The sequence below is a fragment of the Myxine glutinosa genome, chromosome 2 (genome assembly GCF_964187855.1).
Source record: "Myxine glutinosa chromosome 2, kmMyxGlut1.1, whole genome shotgun sequence".
Classification (NCBI taxonomy): Eukaryota; Metazoa; Chordata; class Myxini; order Myxiniformes; family Myxinidae; genus Myxine; species Myxine glutinosa.
The window spans coordinates 140,076,172-140,092,270 of NC_136262.1; the positions used below are offsets into that span (position 1 = coordinate 140,076,172).

At 44.2% G+C, this 16,099-nt stretch overlaps 1 protein-coding gene across 2 annotated transcripts in view; it reads left to right on the plus strand.

The window, feature by feature from the left end:
- The window catches only part of DIS3L (DIS3 like exosome 3'-5' exoribonuclease), a 247,804-nt gene that overhangs the window by 100,979 nt on the left and 130,726 nt on the right, over window positions 1–16,099 (plus strand). Inside the window, exons 6-8 of one of the 2 annotated variants that reach the window (XM_068107003.2) lie at window positions 7,871–7,949; window positions 9,277–9,333; window positions 11,097–11,276. In XM_068107003.2, the coding sequence (XP_067963104.1) occupies window positions 7,871–7,949; window positions 9,277–9,333; window positions 11,097–11,276 (316 nt within the window). The remainder of the gene's footprint in view (window positions 1–7,870; window positions 7,950–9,276; window positions 9,334–11,096; window positions 11,277–16,099) is intronic. The other variant, XM_068107004.2, reaches the window with a different exon arrangement.

Genomic DNA, 16,099 nt, shown 5'->3' on the forward strand with positions numbered 1-16,099 from the left:
TTACCTCAGTGTTATGTCCGGTCATACGTGAGCGTTCTGTCCTTGTTTTCAATGATTGCTTTTGGTTAATGTTTCCATGAGTTTTGTGGAACTGGGATATTGAAGTTTCTGCAGATGTGCCAGTGGATTACTTACTCTACATACCCTGTTGTGCCTTTGTGTGTACAGCTGCTCTGACATGAGGTTTTTACATCCCGATAGGTGGTGACTCGCGCTTTCTGTTTCGACCTTGCAGAACCTACACTTGTCCGATTGACTGAGTTCTGTCATCTTTTTAAAGCCATTGGTGTGATGTCCTTGGTCTTGGGCATTAATTATCATTCGTTCTCCGTACCAGTTGAGCTGACGTCTTCTTAGCCATTCCAGTGCTCCTTCTTTGTCTATCCGCAATGTGTCCAACTTTTTTTTTTCTTTCTTTTTTTAAAAATAAAATGTACTTTCCTGCTCTTATTGTTTTCCCAGTTGTTGGTGTACATTCGTTGATGCTCCTGTTTATATTTTTCTTTTGTAGTCACTGCAATTGTTGGGGCTGTATTTGTTGTCATTTTGGTTTATTGTGTGACATCTTCTTTTTGCACCTGTATTTGGGGGAAAAAATTATACGTGGGTTAGGGATACCTTTCGGCGGTTGCTTACTGTTTTTGTGTTTGTATACAAATTAGATTTGGTAGCCGGTTGAGCTTTTCATGTATTTGGCCAATCCTATAGTTTTCATTCTGTGGATTTGGTTGAGCTCAATCAGGCCACTACTTCCATTTCGTCTCGGCAGGTACATTCTCGGGATGCACTGGTTTTTGTAAATCATTTTGTGGATGGTAAGGAGTTTTCATGTTTTGATGTCTAACTTGTTGATTTCTGATCGGGCCCAGTTTATTATTCCGCAGCAATATTGGAACTGGTACTGCGAGCTGGTTTATGGCTTTGATTTTGTTTCTTGGGGAGAGGTATGTTTTCAGGATCAGCTTCGTTCTATGTAGGTATTCTATGGCGATTGTTTTGTGCATTTGTTTTGTTTAATATATTTGGTGGCCCTCTTCCACTCTGAGGTATTTGTATGATGCTTTGTTGTCTAGCTCTTGTATTGTTGTTTCAAGATCAAGTTTTATGTTTTCTGTTTTTGTTGATACCTTGTGTGAATTGATACCTTTTATGACAAATTACAGGTTTGATACCTTGTATGAATGTGCACTTTTTTTCTGTGTCTTTCTAAAATAAGTGTCCTTGTGTTTCACATAATGCGGTTCGCTATCTCGTGCCATCTTGCAATTTATCACACTGTTCCGCCAGAACGATTTCCAGATGGCTGTTCATTTAAACGTACTAAAATGATGGGAAGGTTTGCTGCCCTTGGTGATAACATGTCATTGGTATGTTTGTAACAGGCTAGTACAGTGCATGTGTTCAGCATAGCACTGTTTGCCCTGTCACTAGTTGTGCTCTGACGAGATGGCCAATGGCCTGCCGTGCCCCCACTATAATGGCTGCAGAAAAATCCGATTGATCATTCAGTACAATAGTTGTGTTTTCACATCAGAATAGTTTTTCATCTCTTATCTTCCCCCATCCCAAACCTTGATCTTTTCGACCCCCGTTAATTCACCCCAGGTCCACTTTTCTGAAATACCGACTTCTTTCCTGGAAGGCCTAGCAGTGTCCATGTGTTTTTTTTTTACCTCTCCCACCCCCACCCCCTTTTCCACGCCTCCTCCCCCCCCCCCATGCCCTCTCCCTCCCACAGATCTCTCGATGTCCCTGCTCTCAAATGTTGTATTTGTGTGCTTCCCCCTCTCTCCCCATCTTGTCTCCCACTCCCTTTATTTCGTCTTATGTGTCCGTTTGTTTCTTTTGTAATTAATGTTAGCTCTTACACGAGCCTCGATGTTGTATACAAACAAAAAAAAAAAATTGGAGTGTTGATCAATATCTCCCTATTTGGTGATATTGGGTAAATTGGTTTGATATTAGGACTAGTCAGTGCTGTGTTACCTGTGATTGCAGTTGCGGATACACTGTCACCTGGGGGTGAGTTAAAGAAACTAGTGAGATACCCATGCTACGCATGGGTGGGTGGCCAGAAGCAAACAGGCAATGCAGATATGGCGAATGCTAAAGCATGAAACCAATAAATTCCACATTCCTGTGGCACCTTCAGTCGCACGTCAGACATGGACAGCAAGTTCGTGAAGGATTTCCATGAAAAACATACCTGTTCGCAAACAAATGGGTACCTTCACGTGTAGAACCATCAATCGTGGGTCCGTGGCGAATCTGCATATGATCCACCATGCGGTAACCCGGATTGCCCCGTGGGTTCGGGTGATAGGAAAATCCTTTGTGACACAAAGGATGGGGACACAGAGGATTTTCCTATCACACGAAGCCGGGTTACCCTCCCCCTAAAATAGATTAATTAATTATGTAAAATGATTAAAAATCACGGGGCACCCCGCGTTACCGCGTGGTGGATCATATGGTGATCCGCGAAGTTCACGTTTAGAAAGTAGATACCATCACGGCATGTCGTCATTTACTTGAACTCGATATCTTTTTTCATTCCAAACAACATAACTCCAATCACAATTTAGTCACAAAATAAACTTTTAACAACATTGTTAATGTTTCCTTCATTGTAAAAACTACCAAGTCAACAGATAAAAGGATTTTGAGCCGATAGGTGTTACGGCCTTGGCAAGATCGATGGAGACAGCGATCTGTTAGCGTATACACCGCCCAAATAGCTATGTGGAATTCTCTCATGTAGAGATTAAACCCACGTCGTTTGAACTTTGGCCGAGGTCATTATTTACTTTTAATGATGTTTATATACGAATCAAAAAGAAGATGATTGGTTTTGGGTCGTCCTTTCCGCACATCTCATGGGATTGTGAGTTGGAGAGACGACCGTGATGGCGGGGAGGGGGTTGGCATTCTCTCAAGCAGGGATTCAACCCATGTCCTTATAAAAGACGATACCGATAAATAAATAAATAAATATATATAAATTATAAAAAAATATATAAAAAATTATAAAAATTATAAAAAATTAAAAATTTAAAATTATTAAAATTAAAATTAATTAAAATTAAAATTAATTAAAATTAAAAAAAAATTATAAAAATCATTAAGAAAAATACGATAAAATACGATAAATAATAAATAAATACGATACGTGTCCATGTCCTTTCTGCTCCCTCTTTTGATATATTTTGTTTGTCTGGTTGATTTGTTTGTGAAATCAATGTTAGCTCTTTCATGAGCCTCGATTCAATATACAAAAAAAAAAAGAAAAAAAAAAAGGTCTTTGTCGAGGTCACCGAATCCGATCGGTGCAGCTGTGCAGCGGAGCTGTGCAGCCGTTTGTGTGGTACCCGGGAAAATAACGTTATGCGGGAGTCCAAACCTGAAAATGTTGGAGGCCAAAGCTGAAATTGGAAAAACAATATACCCGATTTTACTCCAGGAGATCCCAGGATTACCCACCCAAAATATCGTTGCGATCAGTTCAGTCGTTTTTGTGGTACCTTCAAACGGACAGACAGACGGACGGACGGACGGATTTGGTGAATTATAGTTTGGTGAATTATAGTAAGATGAGTTGAGCTTTCACCTTTATTTTCATATTTTATAATCGTAAATTTCGTTTGTTTTGTTGTTTCTATATTCCTCCCACGTCATCGCTAGATGTACATTTTAACTCTAGTTTGTAGCAAATTCCAATGTAGAAATGACGGTTCGAATGCAACTGATGTTTTCACCTGTGACGTTAAAGAATGACAAATTACAGGTCATGTGTATTTGATTGGTTCAGGATGGTGAGATTGATGACATTATTGATTGACAATTGGTAATACTTTTACATGTCAATCACAATAAGCTGTGTTCTGGTATTCTGTTATATCTGGTATAATTGATTTTAACTGAAATTGATTTAGACTGTTAAACCTATGTACTGTATACCGGCGGATCCTGACAAACTGTATCGATGTCTGTCGCAGGTTTTTGGGGGATTTATTTTTGTTTTTATTCGACGAATGAATAAAACATATTCAGAACAAACATCCATCTGCATTCATAACCCCACTTACATGTATGCTCCCTCATCTCTTCTCTCACTTCAAATTGGACCACAGCTGACTCATGAGAAGGCCAAATGCCTCAATTCAGTGTTTTCTTCCAAATATTGTCTGCCCAACCAATCACACCCTACACTTTACCCTCTTCTACCTATCTGCTCCGCTCTGGTGTTGGGTTGGTGTTGGGCTAGCGGCTAGCCCTGGTGTTGGGCTAGCGGCTAGGGTGCCAGCTTAGGATCCTAGGATCCTGGGTTCGAATCCCGGTCGATCGCTGAATTAACGCCGGGGGGTTGACTCAGCCTGTCATCCTTCCGAGGTCGGCTAATGGAGTACCAGTTCACTGGTAAATCCCTGTTTTGTCGTAAAAAGGCGACAAAAAGGGTTGGCGGCAGGAAGGGCATCCGGCCGTAAAACATTGCTTCAAAAAGGGGAACAAAAAACAACAACAACCACGGTCCCCAAAAAAGACCAACCCCCGCTTGCGGGGAAAAATGGCCTCTAAAGGTGTTTTTTTATATTTTAATCTGCTCCTCTCTCACTTGTGAAGGTGGAAAGGTTTCTGCGACAGGCCCAGATGGCATCAGTGCACGTGTCCTAAAAACCTGCTCTGCTGATCTTGCTCATTCTTGTTCTGCTCTGTTCACTTGATCATTCTCTCTGTCTCCGTTTCTGTCTGTCTGGAGGTTAACTAACATCACTGCAATACACAAACATTGTGCAACAACGAAGCTCTTAACTACAGGCCCATCGGTCTGCTTGGAATTATAAGCAAGGTCATGTCATTGCAGTTGGCATTAAATCCTTCCTTTTCTGCAAGACCTCACCTCAGATCATCAGTTCAGTTTCAGACCTGGTCATTCTACCTTGGACATGCTGCTTCTACTCTCCCAACAATGGATGGAGGCTCTCAATATCAGTGATGATATCAGGGCCGTCTTTCTGGGCATATCTCGAGTGTTTGATACAGTCTGGCATCCTGCCTTGATCTCCAAACCTGCTGCTTAAATCATCCAGGGCCATCACCTTTCATGGATCACTGACTTCCTTCCCTCTTGTCGTCAGCGTGTAGCTCTTAACGGGATCCGCTCTCCCTATAAAAGCTGGTGTGCTTTCAGGCAGTGTCGATGTCCCAGTGTTATTCCTCATCTTCATCAATTATATCTTTCCGATTCCCTGGAATATCCTGCTTTTCTTTGCTGATGAATCCACCCTTTGCCGTATCATCAGATGGGCAGGCAGCAGCCAATTCCCTCCCTGCAAACTTTGATAGAATCAGGAGCTGGTCCAACATTTGGAATATCTTTCATTCCTGATAATCCCACACACACCCTGTCTTTCCGAAAGTACCATCTGGCAAACCCTCCCATCTGGCAAATCCTACTTCCGAAACAAACCACTTGAGTTTAACCACTCAAGCGTTTGGGCCTCACCACAGCCATGATCTTTCTTGGGCAGACCATATTTCCAAAATGGCAACCAAAGCCAGTTGCTGACTCGCCATCCTCCGTCGTACAAAGTCTTTCCTTGGCACACCTGAAATCCTATCCACCTACAAAGCCTTCATTCGTACCTTGATGGCGTGCTGCTCTCCCCTTCGGGCTGGTGCCCCTGCTCACTCCTTGTCCTGTACCACCTTGGTTTTTGCCAGTTGCACACGGTCTGCCAGTAACCCTCTTCTAGTTAAGCTCCAAAAATTCAGGATCATTGCCCACCTTCACTCATTTGTTCCTCTTTTCTCTCACCCGTGGAACCAACTTCCCCAGTCAGTTCTGTCCCGTGCTTCAAGACAGCTTTTCACCACTACCTCGGATCATCCCCCATCCATACACGATATTCTTCATGTTTTTCTTCTTTTTACTCTTCCTCTTCTTCCTCCACTTCTTCTTCTTTGCACCTTAATCGCAACAGTTAGGGTTGGCCACTCGGATCCGCCTTCTCCATTTCCCTCTGTCCTCCATCTTCATCTTTAAATTCCACTCCCTTCAAATCTCTTTCCATGACTTCCCTCAACCTTGATCTCTGTCCTCTTGACCTTTACCCTCTAATTTCCTCATTCAATGCATTCCTGATTGGTTCTTCATCCTTTTTTTCCTCATCACATGTCCAAACCACCACAACATCATCTCTCTAATCCTTACTGTGATACTTGCAAATCCAGCTCTCTTGCGTATCTCCTCATTACTCAACCGCTCTCTAAATAATACTCTCAGAATCCACCGACACATTCTCACCTCTGTCCGCTCCAGCAACTCCTCCTCATCTCTGTCCACTCCAGCAACTCCTCCTCATCTGTCCACTCCAGCAACTCCTCATCTCTGTCCACTCCAGCAACTCCTCCATCTCTGTCCACTCCAGCAACTCCTCCTCATCTCTGTCCACTCCAGCAACTCCTCATCTCTGTCCACTCCAGCAACTCCTCATCTCTGTCCACTCCAGCAACTCCTCCTCATCTCTGTCCACTCCAGCAACTCCTCCTCATCTCTGTCCACTCCAGCAACTCCTCATCTCTGTCCACTCCAGCAACTCCTCATCACTGTCCACTCCATCAACTCCTCCTCATCTCTGTCCACTCCAGCAACTCCTCCATCTCTGTCCGCTCCAGAAACCCCTCTTCCCTTTTTCTCGGAGCCCATGTTTCTGCATCATACACTATATCCGGTCTAATTCCTATGTTGTCGATCTCAACCTTTTTCTTGTAGATACATTTTCTCGGTACCCTTCTATCACATATGACTCCCACTAACCTCCTTCCATTTTGTCCCTGCTGCCTTCACTATATCCTGGATTTCTGTTTCACAACCTCAACCTTCCTTTGGTCTTGAACCCAGGTATTTTAGTTTGTCCACTTGTGTCAGCTCTCCACACCTTATCTACAATCTTGAACCTCTCTACACCAGTCTTATCACACACCAATACCTCTTGGAGGGGGCGTTGGTCTAGTCACCGACGACCCGACATGCAGCAGGTGGCACTGGGCATGGTCGGGTTGTTAGCGACTAAGCGGACTCCTCTCACTAGCTTACCAGTGGGGAAGGTGACCAAGCACACAATTTCTATACTGAAGCGCGGTGCTACGCGCGCTACTTGTTTAGCAAGGAGGAAGCGGACAACGCGGTAAGTTCAAAGAGTCTTTATTACAAGAGCTCCACTGTAGCACTGGAGCGCTCCGGGCTGCGCGCCCGGTGTATATCCCGCGGCCACGCCTACCCCTCGGGCGTGGCCGCCGCCCACTTGGTGCGCGGAATGATGCCAATCACGCCAGTGAGCTTTCGTGTCCGCCACAATATGTTATTGGGATTTTTCTCCCCACCCTGCACCTTTTTTCATTTGTTGGTTGTCAATTGGTTTGTTCCTTTTCAGTTTCATCCCCGCTTTCTTTCCACTTCCTGTTCTTGCTGTTTCGTTCAGCTTGTGTTCATCTTGTTCACCTCATGTCTCCTTCTCCACAGCCCCTTGATATCACTCTTACTTTCATTCCTACACTGCTGTTGGTGTTTCCCCCTTTCCATTTCATTTCATTCCATTCTGCTTTTGCTCTTACATGAGCCTCGACCATATATATATAATGTATGGGGTATTTGAAAGGATTCCATAAAAAAATGGGTTTTATGTTTTGATTTCACATTTACAAATGCAGTATATCTATGTTTTACCTCTAGCTTTCCACAGTTTTTATATCTCCCATATCTAACTCTTCCACAAGTCTAGGTTTCACTTACAATAATAATGAAATAATAAATCATTGGGGTATTTGAGCAGGCCAAAGAGATGAAGGCTCCTGGATTGTGCATTTCCAGGGAACTGTGAGCATGAACAAGCACAAGGCACATGTGGAGGCGTTTGTACAGCAGCATCGATTGCTGAGCAAAGATACAGGTATACATACACCTCCGACCCAACACACACGTGCGCATGAACACGAGTGGCGCAGAATATGGTCTGTATCCGATTTCCTTGGTTTCACGAATCGACTATCGAAGAATTCCCATTGGAATCTTTGTCTTTGTAGTTGTAAAAGCAGAAGTTTAGAGGAGTGAAACTTTCAGAGGCCTGACCTATTGGCTGCTCTTGCATGTGACCAAGTATAATATGGTGGTCTGCAAGGTTGGTCTTCCTGCTCCCTTTTTAGTGTTGTTGTATTTAAGGTTTTACTGGTGCATTCACACTTGGAAACAGTACCACACTTGTACCGTATTCTAGTATCTTGTCGCATTTACGCAGTGAGTGAATGAATGAGCAAGCCAATTGTGTTTGCCACCTCATCAAAAGTGGGCAACTTTAATTCACTCAACCCTGACGGGAATCCAAACCTTTCCTCCTGTCCTCCTTCATCATCATCATCATCATCATCAGCATCATCATCATCATCATCCATATCATCATCACAATATCATATATCACATCATCATCATTATCCATATCATCATCATATCATCATATCATCATCATATCATCATATCAGCATCATATCATCATATAATCATCATCATATCATCGTATCATCATAGCATATCAGCATAGCATCATCATCATCATATCATCATTATCCATATCATCATATCATCATATCATCATCATCATTATCCATATCATCATATCATCATCATAGCATCATCATCATAGCATCATTTCAGCATCATAGCATCATCATATCAGCAGCATAGCAGCATCATATCATCATCATCACATCATCATAGCATCATCATATCAGCATCATAGCATCATCATATCAGCATCATATAATCATCATCATATCATCATCATATCATCAGCATAGCATCATCATATCAGCATCATAGCATCATCATATCAGCATCATAGCATCATCATATCATCATCATATCATCATCATCATCATATCATCATCATATCATCATCATATCATCATCATCATCATCATATCATCATCATCATCATGTAGTAGCGTCCTGCCACCTCTCTGCCCTGGCATCCTCACTGAAACCCGGCAGCCCCAAGGAAGTCGACACTCCCGCTGGATTCGTCCAGAGATTGTAAAGAGAATATACATGTTGAAGTTGGCTATGTTGCGCGAGTTGGGGGTAGGTAATGATTAGGTGGTGGAAGATGTGGGGTTCAAGGCCACAAACATGGGCAGAGTGGGTCCTGGGTTCGATAGAGTTGTGTTGATGTTTTCATTACATGATGGTATCCAGAATGGAGCCTGCCAAGTGTTCCTCTGCAGGAGCGTGGAAGGAATTCCTCGGATGGCTGAATCATGGAGTATGGTTTTCTAGTGATGGTGAGAATGTGAATGTTTTCCCGAGAGATGTTGTTGTTGTTGTTGTTGTTGTTATTGTTGTTGTATAGCCCCAGACAGTTCTCTCGAACAAGCTCGCGGGACAGCTGATCGATCTCCCAAGAGCGACCGAGAGATTCCGCACATCCAGGATGATGTACCAGTACCATCCGCCTTCACGAAGTCAGGGCCACGGCAGAGTTAGAGTTAGAGTTAGAGTTAGAGTTGGAGAGAGAGAGACAGAGAAAGAGAGACAAGAGAAGAAAGACAAGAGAAGAAAGACAAGATAAGAAAGACAAGAGAAGAAAGACAAGAGAAGAAAGCCAAGACAACAAAGACAAGAGAAGAGAAGAGGAGAGGAGAGGAGAGGAGACAGAGAGAGGAGGGGAGAGGGAAAGGGGTGGTCCATAGGCACAGATCGGCACTCTGACCGTGACCGCCCTGCCCTGACGATTTTGGGAAGAGTGAGGAAGATTTGGCCCCCGACTTGCGTTGGGCTTGCGTATATATATATATACACACTTGGTCAAGGCTTGAATAAGAGCTAACACAGAAAACATATAATAAAGGGAGCGGTACACAGGAGGTGAAGAGAGAGGGATGCACAACAGTAAGGGACATCGGGAGATCTGTGGAAGAGAGGGGGCTGGTGCATGGGATAAACAAGGTGGACACTACAAGGGAATATTCAGGAAATAAAACTGGGAATTTGAAGGAGGTGGATTTGGGGTGTATTAACGGGGGTAGAAAAGATCAAGGTTTTGGATGGAGGAAGATAAGAGATGGTGATGAACAGCCGTTTTAAAGACCTGGAGGGAGGAGTGGGATTGAAGGGAGTGGGGGAGTTTGTTCCAGAGGCGGGAGAAAAGGGGAATGAAGGAGTGCAGGTGAGCAGAGAGCCTAGATTTTGGCAGTTCAACCATAACAGGGTTGCAGGCAGATCTTGTGCGACCTGCAGGAATATTTGGGGGACAGAGCCCAGAGAGAGCTGGTGGGGCTAGGCCGGAGAGGAGTCGGTAGAAGACAAAGGCCACCAACCTATCTGCAGTGAGTAATTGAAAGGCCCTCAGAATCAGCTTCATCGCGGGAGATTCCAATGATTCTGAAAGCTTTGGTTTCAACAGCGTGAAGCCGAGCTAGGTGTGAGTCAGGAGCACCAGCCCAGAGGGGAGAGCAGTATTCCATTGAGCTGCAGATGAAAGCCTTGTATGTGGTGAGGAGCTCAGGTGTGCCAAGGAAGGACTTCGCACGACGGAGGATGCCCAGTCGGCGACTGGCTTTGGAGGCCAGCTTGGAAATGTGGTTTTCCCAAGAAAGATCATGGCAGATAGTGAGACCCAAAAGCTTGAGCGACAGAACTTCTTGGAGAATTGTTGAGAAAGTAGATGGGAGGGTTGTCCAGTCGGTCTTTTCAGAGAGACATAGTAAGAGTGTGAGATTTGTCAGGATTGAAAGACATGTTCCACTTCTTTGACCAGTCTGTGATCTTGTCCACGTCTGCAGAGAGTGAGGAGGCTGCAGACTGCCGATCTGAGGGATGAGAGAAATGTTGATTAACAAGTGTCAAATGTTCTGATTAACGAGTGTAAAATCAATGTCTACAATTTGCTTTCATTTCGTCTTGCTGCGATGTGTGGAAAAGCAAAAGGCTGAAGATGGGATATTAAAATGAAAATAGTGATGCGGAAAACCCATAAGCATTACTGCAAGCGCTGTATGGTTTAGTTGATTATTTGTCCGCTACCTTTTCTTCCTTCTCCTGGCAGCCACTCTGGATGATGTGTTGGTGCTGGGTATGAAGAACAGGAACCGTGCAATACACGGGGATGCTGTTGCTGTGGAATTGTTAGCTCGTACAGAGTGGCAAGGTCGCTCCCTCACACTCGGAGACGTCGGCAGATACGATTGTCCGCAGGAAGAAAGTCATGGAGAGCCCATGCCAACAGGTTAAAAGTTGCTTTGTTATCGACTCAAATGTAATCTGTTGAAATTAACTTTGTGTAAAGCCGGAATAATCTATAATCTACATTATAAAAGGAGCCGCGTCTGTCTGTCTGTCTGTCGTGTTATAACTTGAGAACAGATTAACGGATTTCAATACAGCCAACTACGGTGGATTCAGGGAACTCTCGGGAGGGTTGATGATGCAAAAAAGGGGAAAAAAGGGTTGTTTTGTGTGTATGGGTACATGGGCACACGTGTCGAAACTGCAAGCAGCAACTTGCGACGCTGGCTATCCCCGCAGAGAGGGCAGAATCTCCCAGGAATCCTTTTTGTTCTTGCTCAGTAAATTAGCCATCGCAGCAAAGATTGGTATTTCCATCAGCGAAGCGACGGGTCTTGTACTATACAAATTATGTTTATAATCATAAGTTGTAATCATCAGAAGGAACCAGAAGAAGTAGATTGTTTCAGGGATGGCATCAAATACCTGGACTTGTATTCTCGAGCATTTGTACAACTAGAAACACCGCTCCCCTGCTCAGCCGCCATAATGGCCTTTTACTGATCAATAAAGCCTCCGTCTCCAAAACTGCAACTTAACGTCGTCTTATTTCTGTGTATAAGGGTGGTTGGTGCATAAGACTACTTCAGTAGCCATAAAATTCCACATTTTAAAAACAATCTTTAAAATCACTTTTATTTAAATTTCAGTATGGGAAAGATGGCCTTGCCGTTCGTGGGTTTCCCCTTCGTGGATTTTCTCTATCGCGATTAATTTATTGAGGCAAGGTTTGCGCATAGCGGTGAATGTGCTCGAATAATTGTGGGTTGGCGAACTATTTTCCACATTTGTTCACAGCATGGGCAATAACCCCTCACACCCTCTAACATCATTATCCCCATCTCCATCAACTCGTCTTTGTCATCGCAATCATCATCGCATTATTGGATCAAGCTTATCATAATTGTTAAAGGTAAGTTTCATGATCTTAATAAATGAGAAGAAAATAGACTTTATTTATGTTCTTAATAACCCTGTTATTCATGAAAATAAATAGTACAAAACAATGTACAAACATGTTAATTAAGGCTACCGTTTGAACAAAAGTTTAATCCCAAAACGTATTGTTACGTTTATGGGGGGTAGACAATGCAATACCTTAGTCCAGGTAGAATTGTATAGGTAGTGTGCTCCGACTGTCGTGAAGAAGAAGAAGAAGAAGAACCCCCATGTACCATAAGTAGGGATCCGTTTCGACCGGATGTAGTGTAAGAGTGTATCTTTATCCCCATGACGAGGAGTGGGGTTATATTAGTTCGAGATTAAGGGTAATGAATCCCCTGTATGTAAGTGCCTCTGTAAACTTTTCCCCTTTTTCCTTATGACACTGCAGTACATGCACATAGCCAAGCCAAGCAATCGTGCATTTAAACAGTAAATAAATCCAACCGGAAAAGGACATTGAACAATACCGCTGACGCCGCCACCTGCCACATCGCAACATCAAGCAGGCAGGTCCGTGAGGCCACGCCCCGAAGAGCAGTGATTGGTCCGGTATTGTCGAGCGATGAGGGACTTGCTGATAGGAGCACGCATGGGGATCGTCGGATGATGTTGGAGCCTTGAGAATAAAAGACTTGTGTCCTGACATTTTGTGCTCTTGCATGGGGATTTCATCACGAGCAGTGACATTCATTAATCGCTCTTGCATGGGTACAGTCATTACGAGCAGTCCCGACATTTTGTCCTCTTGCTCGAGGGACGTTGAAAGGGAGCAGTCACATGTACCTCTTGGCTTTGGTGGCGAGCAGACGTGGACATTTACTCCTCTTGCGCCAGGGACATTGAAGTCGGCATTTTATATCCCTGGCTTTGGGTTTCAACGATCGTGAGGAGGGGCGGTTGCAGCTCGTGGACTCTAGTGCGCTTGGCCCATAGCTTTGTGACGGCTGAGGGCCGTGCCGAGTGAACCAGCGAGACGTTGGTGCTGTGTGAAGCAGGCGGTGAGGACGAGTGCGGCTGGAGTGAACGTACGGCGCATAAAGGCGTGTTTTCCCACGCAAGGACGCGGGGGCTGTGGCGATTCCCGATGGGGTTCAAGAGCCGCTCCAAGCTGAATGCACTACATTTTACTTTCGTTCTTTAAGGATCCCCTTGTGTTGTATACGAGTCTGTATGGGGGCGCTCTATTTAGAATATTCGTTTCATTGTGCATTCTTTTGTTACCGGCATTTCTTTCAATAAAGCCGGTATTTTTGCATTATAATTCCGTGTCGGGTTTGATTTGATTATCCATTCATGGATTGTTTCGGCTTCGTAGATGGAGACGAATTTCCATCCATCAAAGTCCGACTCCATATGGGATGCACCCTCCCTGTAGGCTCCTGTGAGGCCGAATGCTCATTTTCTTGCCTGCGTCGTCTGAAGACCTACCGAAGATATTCCATGGGAGAAAGTCGGATGGCATCTCTGGCCCTCATGAACATACACCATGACTTCACCATATCCGCACATGAAGTGTGACATTTTCATTCAGAAACACAAGCGCCGTCTATTCCAAAATAGCATAATTTACGATTAATAAAATAATTCACATTCCGCTGTCCAATCTGATCTCTTTTATGGGGAGAACCCCCTGCCTTAAGCTTCACAACCTTGGCGCATGGAGGTGCCGGGCTTTGACCAGCACACAGTCTGTCATCGCCATCATTTCACATGATGGGAGTGCACAGGTCTTTTATAACTACTAGTGAGCCCGTTGGTCCAAATGCACCAAATTTTCATCGGCTTTCATGGCCTTGCAGCATACCTGCCTGCTGTAGTGCTTGAGTTGGAAAAATGCTTTGTAAAATGCTATCATTGTTGTTGTTATTTATTTTTTAGTAATGAGAATGGCATGCCGTGGAAGGACCTATTAAGCTGCTCTCTACACCTTAACATGGCGTATGTTTAGAAACATGGGAATTCTTCCGGCTTATTTGTAGTTAAGTAGCCTAATTAACTCAGGAGATCGTAACAATCATTTCGCTAGAACTACACAAATCAGAAATTACATATCAGAAAGCTCCAGTAGAACTACACAAAAAACATGCTGCATGCACGCACACACAGACACACACAGACACACACAGACACATGCACACAGACACATGCACACAGACACATGCACACAGACACATGCGCACAGACACGCGCGCACAGACACGCGCGCACAGACACACGCACACAGACACACTCACACAGACACACGCACACAGACACATGCACACAGACACACGCACACAGACACACGCGCACACGCACACGCACACAGACACACGCACACAGACACACGCACACAGACACACGCACACAGACACACACACACAGACACACGCACACAGACACACGCACACAGACACATGCACACAGGCACACACACACACGCACACACACACACACACAGACACACACACACACACACACGCACACACACACAGACATGCACACACAGACATGCACACACAGACACGCACACATATACATATATACACACACACACAGACGCACACAGACACACGCACACAGACACACGCACACAGACACACGCACACAGACACACGCACACAGACACACGCACACAGGCACATGCACACATGCACACACGCGTGCGCACACACACACACACACACACACGCACATACACACACACAGACACGCACACACAGACACGCACACATATACATATATATATACACACACACACACACACACACACACACACGCAAACACACACACACACACGCAAACACACACACACACACACACACACACGCACGCAAAACACACACACACACGCACACACACAAATACACATACAAAATTCATCAATTTATAGCAGAAGGAACAGCTGAACAAGTCGTTTCACCAGTTCCTCCATCTGACCATTAGTCATCGCGAATCTGTTGAACTGTTGGACCAGAGAAGAACACAAGGAGCTGCAGAAACTTCCAAGAACGCACGAAATGCCGTTTCTGACGATCAATTTTTAAAAATTTCACACACGCACACACACTACCTAAGATATTCCATGGGAGATTTTCCATTCCATGGGACTCTTCGGCGCTATGGCTTGGTATACCTCCCCCCCCCCCCCCCTCCTCCTTCCCGTCTTGAAATTCCTGGATCCAACCCTGGTATATGAACTATAGTTATTATTGAATGACAGTAGAAACCCTTTAAAATAAAGTGTGGCAGACACAGAAGGAGCACACAACATTATATGTAGTAATACAGCACAAAGCAAAAGAAAAATGTGTAAAAGTACACGGAGGGAGTACACCGATTGTAAACCGACGGGTCTCTTTTAATCCACCCGAATACCTATCGTTTTCTTGCATGAAAAAAAAATTGGTCACAAAAAAGGTTTTGGTCACATTCTAGCTGAAGTAAGTTCTATCTATTTTTTTTTCATCAATTTCTTTCTTTCTTACAAGAGAAGGGTAAGACCCATAGTCATTCAGAATGAGCTCGTGTAACAAGGGGAGGGAATAAGAGTCGAGCACGTCACATGTAGATCATACCAGGTGGGGCAGGCAGATTATCTCCACCCAGAAGATCGTTAATGAGCGAGCTGGGTTTTTACCAACAGTCCAATAATGACATAGTTACCACGACACTCGCTGTACTTCCTGAGGCCCAGAATCCAAATTCTTAATACTGCTATCCTCAACTCCATTTCTCACCGAGATCTAATTTCATTGTCCTCACCAATTCGGCAACACTTTACCTGAAATTACTTGGTCATAAATGACAAAGGGTAAGACTTGAATTCCTGCGCAACTC